We start from the raw sequence: 25,552 nt of genomic DNA, 5'->3' as shown, positions 1-25,552 counted from the left end.
TGATGCTGATATTGCGCTCCCTTGGGAGAACTGCAGTGTTTCCCATCATACAAGAGCCAAAACAACAGGAAAAAACAGAAAGATATAAAATCAAGAGGGCCAAAGGAATGTGTTTTAAGAAAGACTCTTTGTTGTCCATATAGCATAAAAAATAATTGGTTTTTTTTTTGTAACTGACAAAAACGCTTCCAGTTTTTAACAAATTCTGTGTTTCACACATTTTTAATTAACTGAAGCAAAGGGGGTGGGAAGTGCCTAACCACTCCTTTGAATTTAGAAACATGCATACTTTTATACCGGTCTACCCTAATCCGGCACCCTCTGGATGCTTTCAGCTAGTCTTCCCATCGTCTCCCGCCTCCAAGAGCATGATTGTATATACTGACAGTTGTAGAAGCACATTTAGCACAGTGAGGCCCCTGTCGTCCTTGTGACAGAACAGTTCAGAGCCCTGTCATGGATGAGCATAAAGCTGGACAGCATCCTTGCTTCTCCGGCCACACCAAGTATGGGGTGCCTGCCAGCCACTGAACAAGCTCAAGACAGACAATCCATCTGCTCACCCTTCTCCCTGTCAGTGGTTCCTGGGGGTTTAAGTCATGCCAGTCAAACAGTGAGCAGGAACAGCATATGCACATGTCCCATTCACGTAGTGGTTATGGCATGCACCAAGGGACGGTCCTTTATTCCCTGGGGTAGTGAAGATGATGAAGGAAAGTGAAAGAGGTGGAGCCCAGTACCCACTCTGAACTATGTGCAGAGCAGTGCCCAAGAGGGAAATGAGCATGGCCACAGTTTTCCATATAGGTCTCTGCCCTAAGAACAGCCAAGTCATGCACCTTGAAGCGTCACAATATTCAATTATCTGCACATTAAGTTTAAACAGAATTCTCTCTTTTCTATCCCCTTCCCTCTCCTCCTCCTTCTCTGTACATAAAAAAGATACCTGATAAGAGGTAGCCCTATTAATGTAGTCAATAGCTAGTAAACAGCTAATGCAAAATCTAGACGGGGGTGGGGGGGAAAGACAATTTTTCAAGGAAAAATGGTTAGAAAAGAGCAATACTTCGGAAGCAGGTGCGAGTCAAATATGTACATCAATCTCAAATCTTTGCCAAAAAGGGGGAAAAAGAGCAACATTAAAAAAAACACAAGTCCACACAAATAACTCTCACCATTTCCCAGAATGTTTGGGGGACAGAAATTGGGATCTCTTGTCTTTGAAGGACGAAAGGCACAGGGTGGCCTCAATGTACCCTCCTGCTTGGCCATCGTTTTGCGTGTCAGAGAGGCATAAAGGCTTCTGGACGCTGAGACATTTCCCTATGACAAATACTAACAGAAACAGATATTGAAAGTCGCATGGGCTGAACTGGCAAGCAATTCTTAAAAACACATAGGTTTAGTAATAAGACTCCTCAGTTAGATGCAGATAGATATGTGGAAACTCCCTCCAGCTTGCAGGCGAGTAAGGAACCGTTTGCATTATGGATGCCTATACAGTATCTCTGACGTTCCCTTTGCTTCATGGCAGTCTCTGTCATGCCACCCTGGAATGCCTTCGTCCCTATAATCCAGCAGATGAGTAAAACTGACGGTGACTAACAGTAATTCCAGGAATCATGGCACCAAATGTCTTGTTCGACGTCAGGATTGGGGCAAGTAAGGCTATGACCATATGAAGTGCAAAAAAAGGGGGGCAGGAAATGGACTGTGAGGATGAGCCAGTTCCATCTCCCTCTGTTCTAAGTAGGGAGAGGGTCATCATCTCCTTTACTGCACTTGCATTTGCAGCAAAGAACGAAAGGGGTAGCCAGGAGAAGGAACGGAGACGCCACTAACAGCAGCAGACCAAATCCTGCAAAGATGCCCACAACCTAGATGTAAAAAGAGACAGAGAGAAAGAGTGATTTCAGCGGATGATTTACTCAAGTGTTGTTTTTTTAATCTCACTTCTCTCCCCCCACCATTCCCCAAACAGGGATTCAGGGTGGCTCACAATAAGATTAAAAACAGATACAGCTCAAACCACAACAGCTGTAATACTTAAAGCACAATTAAATCATTCATAACATTAAAGGACTTATATCATTTTATATCATTTAAACCAATTATAATATTAAACCCTCTACTGAATTAAACAACACTTGAAGTTAAGCCACTGTTCTCAAATTCTGCTTTAGGGGGAAAATCTGTCTCTCTCTCTTAAATTTGTTGCATTGCAAAGGAGATGCCTACCCATTCTTTCTTGTTTTGAACAACCCACACTGAAATAAAAATACAGGTTATCTGGAAGAATGGTTTTGAAAACTGTTGTTCCTCTTTGTGTCAAGTTACACATTTAAGGAGGAGTGTGTGTTACTTCCAGTCCTTTCCCCTCTTGCATCCTTTTGCATGCCTTAGTTACCCACTCTTTGTGGGGCCACCTCTGAAGATGGTTCAGGGGCTTAAACTGTTACAAAATGGTTGCTAAGACTGTATAAATTCCCCCCCACACACACACATACACTCCCTGTCATACTAACTACACAGGCTGCCAGGTTGTTTTCAAGTTAATTAACTTCTCTAAGCACTAACAGTTTCAATTTAGGATTGCTCATTTATTATTTTATTTATGGTTTTGTTAATTATAAATCTAAGAAGATCCTGTTTGACTTAGGCTAAGAGGACTCCCAAATCTCTCCTTCTGGATGCATGTTCTGGGTTAAAGAGCTCTTCTGAACTATGTAGGCATAGTTCCTGCCCTCAAAACAAACAAAGAAAAAAAAATTAAGCTTTTTTTAAAAATGGGCCAAATGCATGGCTGGGTGGGGGGAAAACACCAGTTGTTGGAGTTTACATGTCTGCATACTTTGAAACAGTTTTCCTCAGCCTAGATAACATTTCAGTAGAGGCGGAGATGGAACCTGGAGGATAACTAGCAAGATTATGCAGAAACTGAGTTATATTTGCCCTTGAGGAAGGCACACTGGTTGAAAACTAAAGGGCTAACCTAATTATTAAACACAGAATTTTAAAATGTAATATTCAGTCTATGCTGCCTTGAGTGCTACTTGTGCAACAAAAAAGGTGGGATATAAAGTGATGGAGTGAATGGACAGAATTTAGTTTAAGGGAGGATTAAAAACCTTCAAATTAGTAATGTTGCGGAGAGCTCCCTCGGCAGAAAGAATTGATAAACAAAATGACATTGATTTAATAACCATCGGCTTAAGGGCCAGCAGAACAGATGCAGTTTCCTAGACTAATGGGTTTAGTTTTTCACATAATATGGCTATAATCCTTCATACATGCAAGAAAAAGTGGAATAAAGGGTTAAATACTTCCTAAATATCATGAGTTTCCTCCAGTTTTGCTTTAGCTTTCCTTTTATTGGTGTTGAAAAAAAAATTATTGTTTTGCCAGCTGGGGGCACTGTTGGACAACATTCATTTCAAAGAGCACTCCATACATTATGTAAAAACATATTTGGAGGTCTTTATTCTTCTTTTTAAAAATCCCATGACTTAAAAAATTGGTGAAAAAGCAAACTGATGATTGAATTCAATCTGTGCTTTATGTCGTACAAAATACGTCTCCTTCCCTGTTCAGCTCCCTATCAGACATCTCTACGGGGTAGGTTTTGTATATACACCAAATGTCTGTAATGCATGGCTTTTACATCAGCTGCAGCCCTTTACAATTTTTAAAATGTTTTCTGATGTTAAAATAATGGTTGTAAAATCAGTGGATAACTATCGGCACTGTGGGTCACCTTAATTTCCTTAAATTATTTGAGATTTGCAATGATGCCTGGAAATTGCTATCCCCCTTTTTTGTTTTCCCCTGCCTGGCAAAAGTACAGAGTTTAGAGATGGGTCTTTTGGAGAAAAAGCGAATTCCGTGTCCCATGATACCCTCTTAATGGAGGCGGCTGCCGTCGACACTTGTACCCCCGTGCACCCTTGTGAGTCGCAGGGAATCCTCTTGACTCTCGTGCCTTTCAGAGGTGTGAAGAAATGGCACGGGAACAGGGTGGAGGTAAGAGGGCTGCTCCGCCTCTTGCCAGTTTGATAATTTGGTCTGGGGGGGGGGAGTTCCTGATGAATTGTGGGATTCGGAGGTCATCTTCCCCCCCCCCTCCAAAATCCCATCTCAAGCTAAGAGGAGACTAAAGGCAGCGTTTCACAGCACTCTCTGCCTCACTGCCAGTGAAGTAATGGTGCCCTTCTTCTCCCAACAACCCACTTCAACGAACATCCAAGAGACCTCTCAACAATTCAGAAAGGACCCAAGGGCCATCCTGTCACCCCACCTCGGATTGGGGTTGCTGGAGGACGTGCAGTGATCGCACATACAGGCAGAATTGCTGCAGCGGTTCTGTTGCCAGCAGCAGGCCCAGGATAAGTCCCCAGGGAGCTGGCTGCGGATCTGTTGGATCTAAAGCGGCTCCATTTACCCAGCCAACCCTGATCCTGGCTCAGCGCTGGAGCCGGCACAGCCAATCTTCACGACTGTGTTTACGGCTAGGGAGAGTGAGGCATCCATTCTGAGCAAGAGCCGTGGCAGGTCCTTCCTCACTGGAGAGCAGCATGGCAGCTGTGACACATCCTTCCGGCCTCCCTGAACTGGCCTGGTGCCTGAGTCGCAGGGACACTGTGCCACTGTCAGTGCTGAAGGGAGAATCAGGAACCCAACCTGTTTGCATTTGAAACTCACCTGAGAACTGGGTGCCCTCTTGCACTTCACCTGAAAACAGCAAACTCAGCCACATTTACTATCTCTTTCTATCAACTGCTCTCTCTCTCTCTCTCTCTCTCTCTCTCTCTGTGTGTGTGTGTGTGTGTAGGCAAAGTTAGAAAACCTAACAGATCACATTCACACACACTTTCTGCCCTGCCCAGCATGAACTGGCAAGAGGGGACTTTGGGACGTCAGGACTGAGAAGGATTCCCTAAAAATGGTCTCCCTCCTGTACCTCAGATCTGCTTTCATCTGAAATACTGACAAGAAAACCAAGCCAGGAATATCATCTCCTGTTAAAATTATTATTCTCTTAAGCAAAACCTCCCCCCCCCATTCCCCACCTCCTCTCTGAGCCACAGCTCTCCTGGTTTACTTTTACTGCAACGTAACGGTAACAACGCCAAGAGAACGAAGGTGCTACTAGGCGCAAAGGGCACCTACCTGTGTTCTGTGCCAAATAACGGACGCCCTCGAATGACCTAGCTTGTTTCGGCAAGGCCCTTTGTCATAGTGTATAAGGAGGAAGTCATCCTGTCAGACATCAGTAAAGACAAAAGAAGTCAGTGGTGGCAGAAGCTACGAATCAATTAAAGCATTACAGAAGGGTGCTTGTTATTTTGCAGAGCTGTGGAGATCAATCCACCACATTTTTATGCCGAATCATTTAAAGCCTAACTCATTTCACTGGGGCTTAATCTGGAGACAGCACGCAGAGACTGGCAGCTTCAGGGTTCTGTCACAGAAGAGGGATGGTTTCACTTGCTTTTTGGTTCCAGACAGAAATCATGTCTGCAGCCAACATTTTCCACACATTTTTACATGAAAGAATGCATTTATTCAGGTTCTAGGAATGGTTTGGATATCGAGTGTGGTGTAGTGGACAGAGTACAGGACTAGGAGTCTGAAGGCCTGGGTTTGAATCCCAGCTGAGCCATGGAAACTTACTTGGGGAATGGAACTGGTAAAATCACTCCTTAAACAGCTCACATACCATGAAAGCTCTCTTAGGGTTGCTATAAATTGGTTCCGACTTTAAAGCATGTAACAACATTTTCTACCGAGCCAGAGGCATGGTTAAAGTCTTGAGAGAGCAGTTGATTCCACAGACCTAAAATTTCCCTTGCTCAACCCACACCAAAGCGCTGACCTTGCCCCCCGTCCATGTTCATGTTGGAGCCATGATATCACAAAATTGATCGGCATAAAAGTTTCTGCAGGGGAGCTTGGATCTGGTCTCCTCCTCTGTGATCCGTACCTTCTCTGACCGCTGCGCATGTCTGCTGGTCTATTCAGCAAGCAGGCCACATTCTGTAAGGTGGTCCGAGGGATCACAGAGATAGGGGTACAGCCTGATATGAACTGGCATTTACTACCTATTACAGGGATAATCTGAATGCCAGCCTCCTCCTCTTGCATTAAATTATTCAAATTGTAAAGCGTGCTTACATCAAGCGACTCCAGACAGTACCAGCAGAAGGCATGTTTACAGTTTTTGCACATCATTTGGGCACAGCCTTCATCCCGTTCAATATACACTTTGCATTTCGGGCAGCGTTTGATTGGAGCATCGTCTTCTTCCATTTTATAAACTGAGCTGGAAAAGAAACTGACAAATATTACAGGAGAAATGGTATTTGAAAGCTGCATTTTAGTCCTGGATGGTTTAACCAGAGTGCTGCTGGCTTACACAATCACGGAAGGACACTCCAGCAAGTGTCTCCCTCACAACCAGTTATACAAGGGTTGAGAAGCCAGGCGTGTGACCAGTCATAGGGCCAAGTATTCAAAGCACATCCTGCCAGAGGGAGAAAACTACTTCACAGTTGGTGTGTGTGTGTGTGTGTGTGTGTGTGTGTGTGTGTGTGTGTGTGTGTGTGTGTGTGTGTGTGTGTGTGTGTGTGTGTGTGAGAGAGAGAGAGAGAGAGAGAGAGAGAGAGAGAGAGAGAGAGAGAGAGAGAGACAGAGAGAGAGAGAGAGAGAGAGAGAGAGAGAGAGAGAGAGAAGGAGTTGGACCTTCATATTTAAAAGCTTCTTTTCTGAAACACCCCACAACTTCCATACTTGGGCTGTTTCTGTGTCTATGTTGCAAACTCATGAAATGACAGATTTTCATTGTCTACTGAAATAGTGAACCTTAATTTTTGTCATTACATCTCAGTGACTGATAGTAAACTCAAACAATTCAGATTAATCAGCAATAAGCGTGTTCACCAACTCAAGACCTATACTTAATGTACCAATAAGAATGGGTAAACTCTGAATACAGTTATGGGCTCCTTCTGACGTTCCTCTTGGTGCTGTTCTGCTGTGTGGCTCTTTTTTTATACTGCTAAGTAACATTAGACTTCCACAGGTGCCAGGAGAGGGCAATGACACAGTGTCCTCTCATGACACCACTGAGCTCCCTATTTACCAAGGGTGTGTGGGTAAGAAAAAGCCAGGCTGCTCGAGTTAACTGCACTGACAAGAGCATACATCATCTCTCCAACAGTTGTGGGCTAATGCATATTCCTAATGTACTATATTCTTGGTTTCAGAAGCAGGATAAAACTATCTTCTTGGAGTTGGCTTTTTCTGCTAATCTGTGACAAGTAAGTAACAATTTACTAATGAGATACCCGAGGCAATGACCATGATGCAGTCTTCCTAGCACCGAGTGCAGCTAAAGTGTTAGGAGTCATGTCAATCTCATTCAATAACGTCTTTCTCTGTACCTCGTTTCCCCTGGAAGAAAGTTGACTGGCACATTTTCTTGACAGCCTTGTCCTGGATGCCAGTTGGATTTGCAGGTGGAGCAAAATTCTATGTCACAAGCTTTGCACTGGACCAGTTGGGGATTCTGAGGCCCTGGTTCCTGAAGCTGGCAAACGGCCTGGCAGGAAGAAGATGGGCACCAAGTCCGACACGGATCCAGAAGTACTTCTGTATAAAAACAAGATGAAGTTGGGAAAGGCTGCAGCTTGGTAGAAACACAGCATATGCGTTACAAAAAGGTCTCCAGTTTGATCCCCAATATCTGGAGGTGAAGGTGGGGAAGATGAACGGAAGCCTTGAAGAGGCGGCAGCCGGTCAGAGTTGAGCTACACTGGGCCTGAATGCAGTGCTAAAACTCATCTTGAGTCATGATGCAAGCACAGGGGAATGCCCAATTCTTGGGCATTGCTCCCCATACTCTATTCTAGGTCACCTTCAACATTAAGGAACACAGAAGGAGCAAAGGGCAGCTGAAGCACCTTCCTCTGGGGAGAAATGTTACAACTCCTGTTTTGGACAAGATGGAAAAACACAGAGAACATCTGCTCCTTGTCCCTTCTCTGCCATGTTGTGTCACATCACACCTAAAGCAACTGCAAATGGCACAGAACCGGGCTGCACAGCTGGTAAGTGGTGGCACTGTGCAGACAAATATCACGCCAGTTCTGAAAAATTTGCACTGGCTGCCGGTTGCTGATCAGGCCCAATTCAAAGTGCTTACTTTGACATATAAAGCCCTAAATGGCTTAGGACCTGGTTACCCAAAGCAGGGGTCCCCAAACTTTTTCACCCCGTGGACTGGCTGGAAAAAGCAGGGCAGCCCCGTGTTCGTGTGCATGCGTGAACAAGCACGTGCGCACATGCGCAAATGGCAGTGAGGTGCTCGCATGCATGCATGCACAAATCAGCTGTGCGTAGGTGAGTGTGTGGGGAGGGCGGGAGGTCTGTTTCCGCAGCCTGGTCTGGCTCAGGCTGTGGACCGGGCCACGGACCAGGGGTTGGGGACCTCTGACCTAAAGGACTGCCTTTTTCCATACGAGCCTGCCTGTACTCTAAGATCAGGCCAGGAGGCCCTTCTGAAGGTGCCATCCCTGAAAGAGGTGAGGGGGGTGGCATGTCAAAATAGGGCCTTCTCGGCTGTTGCCCCACAACTTTGCAATGCCCTCCCTATAAAGATCCACCTGGCTCTGACACTTTTAGCTTTTTTGGCGCCAGACAAAGACCTTTCTGTTTAGCCAGCATTTTAAATAAATAGTATCCTTTAGCTGGCCATAAGAGAAGCAGGATTTATTAATGATAAATTGACTATTTTAATATGGGGTATTATTATAATATTGGGCATTTTTAATGATTTTAATATTTCCAGAAGCGACACTAAGGCTGTGTATAGTCTTCCATACACATAGCTGAAAACTACATAAAGAGAATTTAAATGAAACAGGTAGCAATAAAGCTCTTTTTTCCTCTTGCAGAATGCCGAGCCCTAAATACGCATTTGGCTGTTCCCTGCCACATGTTAGCTGTTGAATGTTTTATTTGCATTTTAGTGTGTTTTAAATTTGTACAATATGCCAATAAAGGTTTCTGTCTGTCTGTCCTCTCTTTCTGCCTGTACTGAGATCCTATGACTATTTTAGTTTTTTTAACTCCAAAGCTTCTAAAAACATGGAAGAAGCAAGACCTTTGGATGCGCACAGGGCACCCATGAGAGATACAAAGAGCTTTTCTTAAATCCTACTCACTCTATTTTTCCACCCACACAACTACACGAGTACCACATAAATCCACTGCCCATATTTTAATGTTGATTAAAGATAAATAATTACAAAGACATGGGAACAGAGTGAGTGCCCTGCAGTTTGTGACTGGCATCAAGTTTCAGAGCAAAGATGACCGCTGAATACCATACCTCGTTCAAACTGAAGTTTCTTATACCTCTGCATGATTTCTGAGGCAACCATACACTCAATCTGTATGTTAAAAAAAGAGAGAGAGAACCAGCAGATCAGTAACAGCTGTAATAAAAGAGATGCTAGATAAAGAGAGGGCCAACTCTACTGGCATGATAGTTACGTAACACCAACATGACACACACAAAATGTCTGCAATAATAATAGAGGAGTCCATTTTTATGTAAGAAGAAATGATCTGTGGAAACATACTTCATTTTCTTGTAGATGACCTCGTTTTGGGCAGGCAGCGTCAGGGCAGCTAATTGCTGTTTCCAGGCCTTCCTTGATCAAAAGCTCCACATATTGTTTCAGGCACTGCAAGAAAGTTAAGAGACAAACACTGAAGATCTTACTCAAAATATGTGGCAACGAGACATGCAGCAGGTTAACCCACTTTTCAGGTGTTCTTACACCTATCAGGGAATAAATTCCTGTTTTCACTGAACCTTTTCCACGCCATCATCTCTCTTTGAGCGCCTGCCTCACTATTATACTGCTCACAAAGTTAGGGGGTGCAAATACATTCATAAATGTCAGTTTCTCTCACATCAGAATGTTCAAAACATCAGCTCTTTCTATCTCTTCACCATGTGAAGAAACCTGCAAAATTGACTAAGCTGATTTAAAAAAAAAGTGGAACAAAATTCTCAACCATCTGCCCTGGCAAACAATTCCCAGCCCAGAGAACAGCACGTTGTATTTGCCTGCCATTTGCCTATTAATGATGAGGTGCCTGTCAGAAAAGAAAAAGAAACAGCAACCCCAATACACAAGGATTCAAAGATAGACTTTTTGAAGCTAAGCACTCAAATCTTCAAATGAGATGTTCAAACCAGCCAGAAGCTGATTCAGTCTTTTTTTTTAAAAAAAGCACTTGTCCGAATGTCATGATTGACTCAACCAATCTCTGGATACTAGGGAAAGTGCTGGCAACTCATGCACTTTGATGTGCTGGCTCCCATATTCATGTCCTTGCTCTGAGAAACTGCACCCATCCAAGTTGCAGGCAAAGGCACTTTGTGCGTCCATCAGTGAGGGGTATTGTATTAGTGCAAGTGACACGTTTTTGAAAAACAGGCTCGTTGGGATCATAAAAGGTGGGAAGCCCTCAAACATGGAAAATACTAAGGTAGGTAAGGACAGACAAACAGGTAGGTTAAAACTATTCAAACAAATCAGTTGAAAAAGAGAAACTCCAAAGGTGTTGCCTTAGCGGCAGCTGAAAAAAAACAAGCTGTCCAGTGGGGGAGCATGAGCAGTGGGGGAGGTTGGGTTAATGGATTTATTTAGTCTCTGGAATGTTCTGAGGATGTCCGTGGAGCCACAGAATGAACCCACAGGTGTGGACCACAAAGACTATGAAGGAACAAGATCCCATTTGCAGGACATCAGGAAAACAAACTATAGTTGTGTTCTTGCTATGTCAAATCACCTCCAACTCATTGACAGATTCCATCTCTGTGACTTTAAATAGCTGTATTGGTACCCCTGGTGATTTATTTCTTCCCCATGCTTTCAGAGCAGCTTTCATTTCTCTTTCTAAAGCTGCAAGTTCTTCAAAGAGTCTGTAATCTTTTTGTCTTCAGTATACCATTTCCACCTTCTCGTTATCTTCTCCTGCTCAAATAGTGTGCTTCCCTGTTGATCTTTCAGTATTCCTGATCTTGGCTTAACTTTCCCTTTGATTTCTGAAAAAATCTTTTTCCCCCCCAACTGATATTATTCAGGCAAATCGTGCATTACAGCCCCTAACTGCTTGTGTTACATCCTGCCTCCGTATTAGAGCTATTCTATTTCTTCTAGGTCTGTAATTTTAATGAGTAGTTGTCTGACTGTAAATATCCTGTTTCTGTCTATTTGAATTCACTGACACCACCAAACACGATAGTGTTTATATGTTCTATTTCTTGCTTCAGGGTTTTCACTGCACTTTGATTTATACTCCTCACATTCCATGTTCCAATTGTGTGTGTTGTGCAGCACTGGGCTTTCCTTTCACTTTTGTGCACACCAGCCATTAAACATCTTTTTGGCTTTAATCTATTTGTGTCATTAGTGACACAGCTATTCCTACTTGTCATTTCCTCTTCCCTAGTCACTGACTGAAGGTTTTCTGACCAGGGAGTCTCATCTTTCAGCACTATCTCCTTTCATTTTGGATTGTCTCATCACAGAGAGTTCAGCAAGGTTTTACCACAGCCACCTTCTGTGTAATATGTACTAATAAAAATGTTAGCGTGTCACCGCTGCTGCCTCTTCTGTCAGTGTCACCTCCCGCTACCACTGATGCCCAGCAGTTGCCTTGAAGCTACAGTTAGCAGCAACCATATTTTACTGTAATTAGATAAACTATCTAGGCAATGAAGAATTTGGAAGAAGAAAAGAGCAAACATAGGTAAAGCTCTGTTGAACCCAAGTAATGGGAAAAAGGGTCAACACATTTTTTTTCTCCCAAGCTCTGGGAACACTTCTCACATTGAGGAGAATATTACTCCTGCACATGACATAGCCTTGAAGAAAGTTTTAGAGGCCAAAGGTCCCCTGAGGCTGACAGAGAAAAAGCTGCTTGCACAAAAAATGAAAAACACGTCACAAAACTGTAAAGGAGAAAAGCAAGAGGAAAAAAGAGGAAGAAAAATAAGCTCCACAACAGAGGATGATCGCTTTAAGAACAGATTCTCAAACTGGAATATGTCATGCTCTCTAAAAGCAGGAGTCTTACAATGCTGGAAACAAAAAGCCCACTTCTATTCAAATTTTTGTTTGTATCCGCCGGCATTCTGTTCCTCATCATCCACAGGAAGTTAGTGGACAGGGAAAACAGGACCGAAGAGGCACCAGGCATCCTAAGCTACTGGTCGTATGCCAAAGGCTGACAGATGGATAATCTACGGCATTGTGGGTCAGAAGGAGACAGCACATCAGATTTGCGGAGGGACCAGGTGGTCGACGGAAATGATTGTGATACCTTTTTATTCCATCTGACTCTTCCTGTATCCCATCCATAGTCTACCTGTGCCCCTGGTTGAGAACGGCTGCTGTGGAATAGAGGAGGCCCTATTACTGTTCTTGTTCTGACAGGCAAATCGACAATGGGCAGCCGCTCATACCCAGCTTCCACATTATGGAGGAGGAGGATTGTTGCTTTAGATCAATGCTTCCCCAATTTTGGGGTGTGCTCCCTCCCTTTCTGATTTTTGAGAAACCCTTCTCCTCATTCTTTTGCCATCATTCATCCCCAGTGCAAAAAAAATGTTTTATTTGTAATTAAAAATTAATAATGAACACAGAAACATAATTTTAATGGCTTTAAAATTAAAATAAGCCCCAATAGATTTTATTGATATAGCCTAAATTCTAAGAACAAATACCTATGACAGAACTATGTTTAGACTGATTAAAAATAGTTTTCTTTATGGGGGCCTTATTCTCACATCTCCCTTATGATTTCTTCATTCATACCACAGTGGAGCCACGTGCTCACTCATGCAGTCTGGAAACCAGTGCTCTAGATCAGTGGCCCCTAACCTTTTTAACAACACAGACTGGTTGGGGAAGGCGGCGGCACCCCCCACCCACGCTCGGGGACACATGTGTGCATGTGCGAAGCGGTGGGGCGTTCACGTAGGTGCGTGCGCGAATGGGCTGTGCAGGGGGGAGTGCGTGCGGGATGGATGGGAGATCTGTCTCCGTGGCCCAGTCCAGCCCAGGGACCAGCGCCGGGCTCCAGACTGGGGGTTGGGGACCCCTGCTCTAGATCAATGGCTTTCAGCCTTGGGTCTCCAACTCCCAGAACCCTTCGCCACTAGCTGTGCTGGCCAGGATTTCTGGGAGCTGTAGTCTAAGAATATCTGGGGACCCAAGGTTGGGAAACACTGGATTAGATGGTTTCAAAGTGTGGCCTGCGCAGGCACAGATGCAATGTCTGAAATCTACTAGTAAGTTGAAACTACAGCGGGCCCATTCAAATCAATTAGGGAGGAGTTGACTCAAGAAATCCCCATTGATTCAATGGGCCTGCTCTACTTGTGAGTTACTACAGTACTAGATTCCAGCCAATCTGTAATACACAGAGACTGTAACTCAGAACCATACTTTCCCCAGTTACAACAACACCACCAACTTATGTGTGCTATGAACTAGAATATGCCCACACACAAAGGTGCAAATCTGCAGCATACTCTGGACAGCTAAACTATGAACCAGGCCTAGGAGTGCCATGGTGGGACAATGAACAAAGGAAGAATCAAGGAGTGATCAGCTGTGATCTTCTGGGAAAGGGAGAATAGGACATTTCCCCCTTTCAGTTACAGATCATGACATGCCATGTCACAAACTATTTTAAGTCCTAAAAGCTGCCTCCCATCTTGCATGGCAGCAGTTGTTAAATAAAGCCTCTAGTTCATCCACGTAAGTCTGGCCTTTGTTCTAGGAGTGCAGCGTGCAGGGTTCTGGTAACAATTAATAGAAAAAGACACTGCGGTTGCTCTGCTTTGTAAAATCAATAAAACATTTTCACTTTTCTTTTTCTCCCTTTTGGAAACGGCAAGCATTCTGAGCCCTCTCAATGATGCTCTTAGCAACCATTAAGCTGTTCCCCATTTCAAGGATACAATGCCAGAGTGTTTGGCTGTAATCATTTTTATTTATATATAGACCTTTCCACCCACAGTGCTTTACGTAAGAACGCAATTGAGCCCATGCTTTAAAAAAAAAAACCCGACCAAAAAAAAGCTTGACGTACACAGGAGGCTGTCATTCATGACATCAGATAATCCTGTAAATTAAAAGGTTGTTATGATTAAGGGATATTTTCATACAGCAGTTAGCATACTTATATACAGTATAAAAGGAGACAGAATGCAAGTTAACCCGATATTGGTTTAGATTGGAAAAAAATGGGAAGGGTCAGCATGTAGCCCTATGTTGTGCCCTTAAGCTTCAGCATCCCAAAGTTAAACTAAAGGACAGCTTAAGAAAAGAGGAAAAACGCCCACACATGGGTACCCAGTGTAGCCTAGCAGATAGACTGACGAACTAGGATTCTGAAAATCAGGGTTCGAATCCCGACTTAGCCATGGAAATTTCCTGGGGGAGTAGGTCTGGTAAAATTACTGCTTAAATATCTCATCTTGAAAGCCCTATTAGGATTGCTATAAGTCCATTCTGGCTTGACAGCACAAAATTAACTGTATTAATGTAAATCTGTCACAGTTGCCTCTGTATTTCTGTTTTAGTTTTTCCCACACTGACATCATTTCTCCCATCTGTTTATGCACTTCCTCAAGTAAGCTATTAGCATCTTTTCCTTTGTACATATTTATTCTTATATTTATATCCCATCCTTTCTCCGAGAAGTTGAACGCAGCATACATCACCCCCTGTCCCCCGGCACATACAATTTAATCCTCACATCAACTGGATACTTTAAATTAGAGTCTCACCTTTCCGTGCACCCATGATACTGATACCGTATCTTGCTGTCCACACAATGCAGGAGTGAAACTAATGTCAACGGAGCCAAAGCAGGGCTGAAATGCTCCTTGTGTCACACATCAGTGGTTGTGTATTTTTGCTGTGATTTGCTCCGGTGCAGAATCCGCTCATGTGCACCTTTGTACTGCATCCTTCTATGCTGACCCACACATATTATGGATGTGTGTCATTTGAGGGCATGTCCCTATAAACATTTTCCTGGTGGCCTATCTCTATGCCCCACAGATGAGGAGAACAAAGAGGGGAGAGAGGAGAGATGAAGGAGGAGGGGAGAGCGCAGAGAAGACAGGCAAAAGGGGAGGGCACGCTGCATCGAGATGGAGACCTCAAATAGCAGTTCTGGACAGATGTGGACAAACAGTAACAGGATGACCCAGGTGCAGCCCAGTACCTCTAGCCACAAAAACCCTCCCCAGGTGTAGATGCAAATAGCAGGATGATCTATTCAAAGCTGCAGCCACCCTTAATCTGAGAGAAAGTAACTATGAAATCATGCCAGAAAAACGTCATGAAGGAAGATTCTCATCTAATTTTACTGCAGAAAAGACACTATATTCATCCTCTATCCCTCAATATAGGTTCTGCTGGCCTAAGTCCAAAGTCTACAGCCTTTGCTCCTCATACTGACATCTGGGGCTACACTCTGCTTCTTTCTGCTTCTCTCCTCTTTAAATCAGGTTATGAGCAACATTTGGGGGCGGGCATGATACTGGACCCACTTTGGGGCCTCACATTTTCCTCTGCTCCACCTCTAAAGCTCAGCAATATTATAGCAAAACAGCGGCAAACAGGGTGAGAAAGAACCATGCTCCTTGTTTTTAAGGTGGGTTATGTTTCTAGAAGCCTCCACACACCATCTGGAACAGACCACCTACTGACCCTCTTCCCCCTTCCTGCTGAATGTTGTCCCTTGCTTATCTATCTTCTGAGGAGATGAGAGGGGAAAATGACGGTGGAAAGGATAAGCAGAAGCGGTTGCTACTTGCTTGCTTACTGGCTGTGACCCTACAAAATAAATATGTGAGAAGGGAGACAAGGATCAAATGAGGCAGCAAGTCTCACATTTTGGGCATCTTCATTAAACTTTCTCCTGCTGCAAAATTGAAAATGCAACTCTGCAGCACTGGTAAGCAGAATTTTAAAGACCTCCTGGATATTTTCAGAAGCAAAAATGAAACAACAAATACCTTCCAGCAATCCTAAAATACGTTACATCGTAGGTCATGAGGCTGCAATTCTGCATGCCTTGATAAAGGCGAAGATGGACATTTCCAATGAGAGGTCTATGCAGGTCTGCTTGATAGATGTGTTTTGGAAACTACAACTGGTGCACACGGAAAAAAAACCACACATCTTGCCACTTTCATCTTCACAACAACTCTGTCAGTTAAGTTAGAGTCCATCCTATACCAATCATTTGTTCACCTTTCGCTACTAGACTGGCTGCCTGTTTCTTTTAGGGGAAACTCCGGAGTGCTCATTTTAATTTTTAAAGCAAACTGGGGAACCCCTTTTCAAACTGAGGGCCAAATTCAATTTTTAGAAAAGTTCTGAGTAAAAGGGCATGGTCATGTCGAGAACACCAGAGGGCTGGCTGACAAACCTATACTTTTAAGGAACTCCTGGATAGCTCAGTGGTTTAGGCATCGGTTGGGACTTCAGTTCCCCAATGGGCCTCCTTGACAAGGGCTGGACTTGGTGATCCAGAGGGTCCCCCCCTTTCCAGCTCTGCAATTCTAAGATTGTTCCTGTTTGGGACCCCCGAAGGGCCAGGTTTGGCTGCAGGGCCCAAGCTTCCCCACCCCTACTTGAAAGGACTAAACAATGCATGCTGAGAAAACCTCAAGGGGTTGACAGCTCTTCCATGAACCTCTGCCTCTGGAATGCCTGCCCCCTGCTTACTTGCCCAGCAACATCCATTAAAAAAGGATTGGACACATTTTTGTTTTCCTCAGCCTTTCGTACAACGCGATACTGCTGACGATTTTTATTTTCTTTTAATTTAGTTCAACAGCTATTTTTATTGTTTGGTTGTTAGCTGACTCATGAATCAGCACGTTTGACAAGCTCAATACCAGTATTTGAAAAATAAATGAATTCATAAGAATAATGTACCAGCTTTTATCCATGCAGTATATCTGAAGAGCTTCAATTTACTGTTTCTATAGCAACAGAGACTCTGCTGTTTTGGTAGGCACCAGTTAAATCATGACTCTTAGTTTGCCCACTCTTCCACGCCGGCTTATTTCCCCAAGGCAGTATCTTTTTAAAAAAATCAGTAGAATAAATCTTCCCTGGAGAAAACTATGAAATGCTCCCACCGTTTCTCTGCCCACAATCAGGGTTCTGAGAAGATTTCTATACACAATGATACTGCACTGCATACTAATGTGAATGGTCTCCCCTCATTCTCGTAACACTGCTGTTAATGAGTAGCTCTTGTGTAAAGAGAAATAAACTATGAAGACAGGTGAGCTCTATGCGCATCACAGCTCTACATGCTGATAAGAAATCATGGAAAGAGACACACTTGTCATGGAAGTTAATGCCATTAATTGTACTAGCCATATATTTCCAGTGTTGTACATTGAACTGAGAAGCAGGGGTGGGATTTTTGTAGTTTTTAGATGACAAATCTTACAATCTCCCATTCTGGGAATTCTACCTGACTTGCACACACCTTCCAGATACCTACATGTGGCTCGCCTGGGAGAAAAGTCCTAAACTGGAAGGTTTTGAGACTTAGCTAGGCCTAGCTCCACCCAAGCTTCCCGGTTCCTGCTCTGGTGCTAGCTGAGAGCTGTATGTTCTGAACAGGAAGCCAAGCACAGCTAGGCCTCACTAAGTCTCAAATTTAGGCCTTTCTCCCAGGTGCATCACAGGTATTGGGAGATAAAGGTAAAGGTTCCCCTTGACAATTTTTTTTGTCCAGTCGTGTTCGACTCTAGGGGGCGGTGCTCATCCCCGTTTCCAAGCCATAGAGCCAGCGTTTTGTCCGAAGACAATCTTCCGTGGTCACATGGCCAGTGCGACTTAGAAATGGAACGCTGTTACCTTCCCACCGAGATGGTCCCTATTAATCTACTCGCATTTGCATGCTTTCGATCTGCTAGGTTGGCAGGAGCTGGGACAAGCGACGGGCACTCACTCTGTCATGTGGATTTGATCTTACAGCTGAAGATCTTCAGACCTTACAGCACAGAGGCTTCTGCAGTTTAACCCACAGCGCCACCACGTCCCACCACCGTAGGTATTGGGAAGGTACCTACAAATACTAAGAATGGAAAAATCATGGTATCTGCAGTCTGAGAAATAACAACGGCTTGGAAAACTTTTTTTAAAATTATTTTTTAGATTATAGACATAGAATTCGACAGTGTGTATAGCTACTGTCAGGGATCAGGGATTCTGGGAGATGTAGTCAAGAACCCAGCATTCCTAAACTCTGAGGATACTTACAGCAGGGGCCTCGACAAGACTGATCCAGCTTGCTCCTCCTCCTCTACTGCCCTTTGCTAATAATAAGGAAAGTGAATTAAAATGGAAATGTATACATCATTAATGACAACATTTAGCACCGCACAGAGCACTTTTCAAACGAGTGCACTTTGTAATTATGAATGATTAATTACAAACAAAAAGTCTCTTTCCCACCCAGATTACAACGTTTGCCAATATTAGCTAGAATATGCTCCCCCACCTCCTTTTCCTGACACCTTCAGTCAAAGGCCAATCCCTTTGCACTACCTGGCACTTCAGCTTCATTAATATGATCACAAGGCCAATGGGAAAAAATAGTAATTCTCTCAAATTCATGCCCACCCTGCAAGGGTTTCAGGTTTCCAGTCAAGTGCCAAATAGGAGAGAACGAAAGCTGTTTCACAAAACAGAAAACACTGTGCTGTTGCTATACGTAACAAAACATCAGAGAGCACTGCTTTTACAGTGACATACGGTATGAAATATTCATGCATCAAAGCTACAGTAAAACAAATATATAGCTCAGCAGGAGGACATTCATCAACATACCCCACAGGATGAGTTCACATAATGAAAAAGTGAACAAGTATTTCATTCACCTCGGAACATATTTACAGAAAACTGATAGACACCGCTGGTAAAAATGTACTTGGGTTGCAAATAAAAACATCTCCTGGATATTGGGTAAGGTTTTATATTTGCCACAAACATTGCCCTTTGGGGATATGGGAAAGTGTTGATGCAACTCACATAGAGTCCATTTCCCCCTCTCACTTTTGTCTGCGTGCCCGTTCATAGACATTCTTCCCTCAAGCAGCTCTGCTTTTTGTAGAGAAAATTGCTACCACCATCATCTTAGAACTGCAAAGCTGGAAGGGATCCTATGGATGATCAAGTCCAGCTCCTGTCAAGGAGGCACTGGTGAGGAATCAAACTCCCAACCTCTGGCTCTGCAGTCAGGGATCTAACCATTGAGTTATTCAGTAGTGAACTGCCACCTGCTGCTGAAGTTAATCACACGGACAATCTTTTGCATTTTGCAGGGCAACAATCTGTATGGCAATGCAGCTGAAAGAAATATGCACAGAGATACCTGTACCCAGAAATGGATGTCATTCCCTCCCTCTCTATTAGTTTCAATATGAAGGAGCAGAGGCCCAGTTCTTCTGCCAGAGACAACTGAGCTAAGCTTTAAACACAAAGGCCCATAACAAGAGTTGGTGCAGCATTTAAACAAACTCCACGACAGCGAGCTTTAGAAGGACCAGAATTTCAAATCCACGGATGCCAGTCTATGACATTTAGCTCCTCTTTACAGATTTCATAATAAAGCATCTGCCATCTGGTCAATTCCGAGGTATAGCAGTCCTTCCCAGGGATGTCTAGGTACACGGTGCTCAGAGGTGGTTTGCCATTCCCTTCTTCGGGGGTGCCCTTAGATACTGTCGCTTGCCCAAGGCTACACAGGAGGTAGGGAATCTTTTTCTTGGAGGCCCAGAGGGAGAACTGAACTCCCAAGTTCTGACTCTGCAGCCAGAGGTCCAACTCACTGTGCTATCCAGCCAGCTCCTTACATAGATAGAGGGCTAGAAAAATGACACATGAAATTAGTCAGGTAGCTTCACTGTGCAAATGGGGAGACTGACTGGACTTAACAGTGGTTAGTTTCCTTTTCGCCTTTGTCTCAATACAAAGAAAAACTAGCTCTGCAAAACACAGTGAGACAGAAACAGGAAACAACGGAGGGGAGGAAGAATGAAGCCTATGTCATCTATACACCAATGTTGCACAGGCTGAATGTAAGCTGAGATTCTTTGTCCTTTAGGTCTTTAGCCTAAATCCAATTGCTGGATCCACTAAATCAGTGATGGCAAACCTATAGCATGTGTGCCACAGCTGGCACACAGAGCCCTTTCTGCAGGCACCTGAGCCATAAGTTGCTGGATTGCTATCCCCCCCCCCCCAGCCAAGCCTCAGGAGATGGCTGCAGCTGTGGTGCTGGTGCTTTGACAGGCAGCGGGCCAGGATCCGGAGCAGCTGGTGCTGGCGGTGGATCTGGAGTGGGGTCTTGAGGCACCTCTGTGCCCGGGATTCACCCCTTCCGCTACCACTTCCGGTTCCGCCACGGCCCCCCGTCCTCCCCCCCCCCAAGGTTTGGGCACTTGGGCCCAAAAAGGTTCTGGGAACTGCAGTCCAAAAACACTTAGGTTACTCAAGGTTGGGAACCACTGCACTAAATGAACAGGACTCCTGTAACTATTGACTTAACAGGTCCAATTTATTCAATGGGTTTACTACAGCTGCATTTACCAAGTGGATTTGTTATTCAAGACATAAAATTCACTTTGATGGGTACCCGGGACAGCGATATTATATAAGGTTATTCTAGTAAGTTTACTTTTAAAAAGACCCTCTAGGTCAGTGACTGAGAGGAATAAGAGGAATATTAGCACTATGATTCAGAGAAAGCATCTAATGGGGCTGGAAGCTGCCCTCTCCCAGGTCCTAGAAGTTCCCAATCTGGACTAGCAGCTTCACAACTACATTTTGGGTGTTTGTGGAATATTTAGAAGGGAAAAGGACACTGTGGCAAGAGTGACAGAAAAAGGCTCAACCAAACTCGATAGGAGCCTCCTAGAGAATGTGCAAAGCTTAACTATCAAATGATATGTTTGAAGGGTTTTTTTAAAAAAAAAATCAAATCTACCTTGTTTGTGGCAATTTCCTCTCCAAGAAAGTCTCCCAAAAATGCTAAGTTAATGTCCTATGTATCATCTTTACACCAAAGAAAAATAACCTGACATCCTGGGAAAACTCTCAAATCCCCCCCCCTCAACCTAGCAGGAAAACGCTGGCTTAAAATGAGTCTCTCTGTGGTCATGTAGTTAATCCTAATCCTGGCTGGCCAGAAACAATTTCCTGAGAATATCAGTCATTTTTAATCACTGACATGACTTATGCAAAGCTTGCGATGGCAGTGTGAGGAATGGCTCCTTTAAATGGCACTGGGTTAGACATATATCTAAGAAGAGGTGGAGAAAAAGTGACCAGCATTTCCAGCAGGTGCCCTCAACAAAATACTCAGAAAATATGCTAGTGGTTCCACATCAGAGGATGTTAGGGAAACTGTGACTAGAATGAAAAACAACTGCCTGGTTGACTGAAGAACTCTTTTGATAAAACAAAGGAAAAAAATACTGAAGAAAAGTCCCGTTTGGGCCAAACCCTTTCCTGAAGCCGTCCTGAACTTGAGTAATATAGGATAATTAAGGAAGACAAGGTGGAGGATGGCCTTCTTAGGCCAGTAACATCTGCTAGAGTGTGGCAGGGGCCCTCCTTTACTTCAGCTCCATTACTGGAGAGTTTTCTTAACGGTGTTATGGAGATCAAAAGAAGCCTGTGGCACCTTATATCCTCAATTAACGGGTTCCACATGGTCCAATGTGGCTCGGTAGCCATTAACGCTCACCACACACCAACGCTTCCACACCCACTTCTAGTCCCCGGTGCTTGTTTCAAAGTTCAGCACAATGGAGAAAAGTACACTCAAGCCTTTCTCTGTTTCTGGTTCTGAATCTCTCCCATTAAGACAGGTCACAGAAGCCATTCATCAGGCATATGGGTCCTCTTTTCTGCAATCACTAAAAAAGCTGGCATATTGAGACTTTCTCAGTTTTGCTGTGGATTTTTGTGCCAGATTTTTGTTTAAGATTTCTCTAACACCACCCTGGAATTTTGATGGGGACGGACATATAAACATTTTAAATAAAGGAATGCAGAGAAATATCAGCAGAAATCACAGAAAATTATACACTGTAGTCTTCCACTGTTCTTCTACCAATATATATATATATATATATATATATATATATATATATATATATATATATATATATATATATATATATATATATATATATATATATATATATATATATATATATATATATATATATATATATATATATATACACTTTGAATAAAGCCAATCAAAACCTTTTCATCTAAAGCAAGACAAAAACCAAGACTGAAGCTAAATTAGTTTACTGGGGTTCCCCCCCCCCCAGAGAAAAAATTTATACTCAACATATTCTAGTTACTATGAGTTGCATTCAGTCCCACACAACTAAAAAACACATTCCACGGATAGTAGAATGTGGAGGACACTGATATTGATGATTTTGGTCAATGAAGGAAGGGGATCTCTGCACAGAACTAAATCCTTACTATCCTTCTGCTCCCTTTTGTAAGTGCTGCCCTTCCCAAGACATACTAAAGGAACCTTTGGTATTTTTGATTCGAGGGAGGCAGTTTGACTCCCCCATAATTCCTGCCCATGTTGTTCTCTATATACTTTTGACCTTACCCAGATGGCTTTTCTTTTTCATGACTCTGCTGCTTTCTGAAATTCAGATATCCACCCTTTGTGCCATGATTTATGTGGCTGTTCTCTTGCCTCTCAGCTGCAACCCGTGCTGATGCAAGACATGTTCATTCTACTTCCCTCTTTCCGCAAAATGGGTTTTTTTTGGGGGGGAGACACATGGATGAACAAACACAAACCCTCAAATAAAATATATTGATCATAATAGCCAGGCCCAAATCCACTCTTAGTGTCTGCCCATCTAAAAATCTGATACAGTCACCAAATACTACCTTTGGAAGACTGTCTGATATAATACTCCCATTATCACCGAATCTACATCCCTCTGTTCCTTTATCTAAAGAGTGAAAGCTGATAAGAATTATTCCCATTCTAATCTTCTCCGCAACCTTGTGAAACAGATTAGAACAAAATGGCCTACGTTGCACAAGTGCCATGGAAGAGTAGTATGCTAAACATGTGTCTTTACCACTTTACTCTGATATTTTTCATTATCTGTTCTATTTTTATCTTATTCTTTTTCTTGTGTAATCAGGAAGGTTACACAACATATGTGTGAGCTGGATTAGGCTAAAAGATAATCAAGGTCCACCTGTGCTAAGCAGAGATGTGAATCCCTGTTCTCAAGTTTTCAACCAACATCCTAGTCATGGCACCATTCCCATTTTCTTAATAGCAGGAAATGTTACTATTTTATTCTACCACGTTTTGTCACTGTCATTGCCTCCAAAAATGCTATCAGTAACATCACATAAGTATTATTTTCCAGTGCCAGAGATTTCTGCTCAACTGTTCCACAGCTGGGAAGTGGGCACCGTTTATTCAATGCATCTAATAAGCATCGCTAACACAAACACTCTAATCATCCTTTAAGTGGACCCAAATTCTCACTCTCTTTTCAGGCTTAGACATGTGGATTTGAGCACATGGATCCGACTGAAGATGCAGAAGAATTCCAGTAGCCCAGGACTAAGCCATATGTTTGCCACGTGCCTACAGAATGATCCCCATCAGACATTTCACAGGAGACAGCAAGAGAAGGCCAACCCACAGATCCACAAAGACAGCAGCACTGATGGGGAGTTTGGGGTGTGGAACAGGAGGCAGCCACGGTGTAGGCAAAGTCTGACCCTTACTCACCAGAGTACAGAAGATGCATTGGCATTGTGTTATCGTTGTCATCTGCTCCACTGGAAACTCCCCAAGACAAAGCTTACACGACACAAGAGGATCAAGCACCAAGTCCCAAGTTGGTCTGTATCTTGCTGTAGTCATTGCAGAAAAATCTGAAAAGAGAGACAGAAATTGTATCAGAATTCTTATTCACTGTTTTTAATAGAGTTTAGTTTCGGAGAACCCACAGTTGGGGAAGGAGGCACCGTTCATTCATTCATTCTGACTTGATTCTTCAGGCACGCCTTCCCCCTTCCATCACTTAGTTCCCTGTGTTTCCCCATTTTGGACTTTGCTTACTTTTCTTTTTGTTTGTTTGGGGGGGGGGGTTTGTTTCTTTTTGCTTGTTTCACTTCTTATTTTATATTGCTCGGACTGCAAGCCATCCAGAGTAGATTCGTTTGAATCTAGATGGGCGAGGTAAAAAGCCAAACAAACAACAAATTCATTCATTAATTCATTCATGCATTCATTTTTCTATACCGCCCATCTGACCGATGGGTTATTCTGGGTGGTTCACAAACAGTGGCAATAACATAAAATAACACAAATGTAATCAAAACAAAAATTAAAATTAAGTTAATATTACATTTAAAAACAGGTGGCAACTAAAATGGGAGGCTTTTATTCAATGCAAATTGTGGTGTCAGCTACTATCAGCACAGTTAATTCATTGGCTAGCATGTTTACATTCTGCTTCTCCTAAACTTTTTAACAGCAACAACACCAGGGTGGCGTGTGTATAGTTTAATGTTCGTCATGTCTACAAATATATTCCGAAGCTGTGATATACAATACTAAATACCAAAAATATACAACTACTGTATAGCAGGGGTCCCCAACTCCTGGTGCCAGTCTGTGGGCTTCCCAGGAATGGGCTGCGGAGACGGATCTCTGCCCCCCACCCTCCTGCAAGTGCAACATGCCCCCCTCGAGCACAGGGATGCCCCCGCCCCCTGCACACGGAGCCCACCCCCTCCCAACTGGTCCACAGTTCCAAAAGGGTTGGGATATAGTATAACCCCTGCTATATAGTATAACCAGAACAATGCATATGCACACCTAATAAACAATAATCGAACTAGATAACTGATTGGCATGAGCTGTTCCAATATGTTTTCCCAATATATATTTAGCTTAAAATACTGTCTTTTGCTATAAGCCCTGGCTGGAGTCAGATGCCCTTCAAGGGTTACAAAATAATTCTATAGTTTGGCCTTCTGCCCGTCAGGAAAATGAGAAAAATCTTTCAACTCTTGGCCGCACGACAGCATTGTATAAAGGGATTCCCCCCCCCCCCCAACTGGTACCGACTTGGCATGAATTGGATGCAAGGGGGAAAAAAAGCTCAAACAATTCTATTTTCAGGGGGAATTCTGGGTCACGTCTTCTGAGAATCCAAAAATATGAACTTTGTTCCAGAGGAAAAAAGGAAAGAAAAAGTCACTGAACAGGATATTAGCTCCAAAATACAATCCATAAAAAAGGCACCATAGGCTCAGAACAAATTGTTTGCTTGTGTGAAGATTTAGGGTATGTGACAGTGTGTGACAGTGTAAGACCCAGAGCTTGGGGGGGGGGGGAGAGA

General features: G+C 43.4%; 1 protein-coding gene across 3 annotated transcripts in view; it reads right to left on the bottom strand.

Annotated features, from left to right (window-relative positions):
• Positions 1 to 587: 587 nt before the first annotated feature.
• The window catches only part of RNF144A (ring finger protein 144A), a 65,732-nt gene continuing 40,767 nt past the window's right edge, over positions 588 to 25,552 (bottom strand). For all 3 annotated transcript variants that reach the window (XM_073001202.2, XM_020777340.3, XM_078389238.1), the window contains exons 2-8: positions 23,932 to 24,077; positions 9,642 to 9,746; positions 9,389 to 9,449; positions 7,440 to 7,647; positions 6,172 to 6,319; positions 5,167 to 5,256; positions 588 to 1,877 (exon numbers count right to left, since the gene is read on the bottom strand). In XM_073001202.2, coding sequence (XP_072857303.1) covers positions 1,746 to 1,877; positions 5,167 to 5,256; positions 6,172 to 6,319; positions 7,440 to 7,647; positions 9,389 to 9,449; positions 9,642 to 9,746; positions 23,932 to 24,066 — 879 coding nt within the window. In that variant the 5' untranslated portion in view covers positions 24,067 to 24,077 and the 3' untranslated portion in view covers positions 588 to 1,745. The remainder of the gene's footprint in view (positions 1,878 to 5,166; positions 5,257 to 6,171; positions 6,320 to 7,439; positions 7,648 to 9,388; positions 9,450 to 9,641; positions 9,747 to 23,931; positions 24,078 to 25,552) is intronic.

Source organism: Pogona vitticeps, chromosome 1 (genome assembly GCF_051106095.1).
Source record: "Pogona vitticeps strain Pit_001003342236 chromosome 1, PviZW2.1, whole genome shotgun sequence".
NCBI lineage: Eukaryota > Metazoa > Chordata > Lepidosauria > Squamata > Agamidae > Pogona > Pogona vitticeps.
This window is presented reverse-complemented; position numbering and strand designations above follow the sequence as displayed.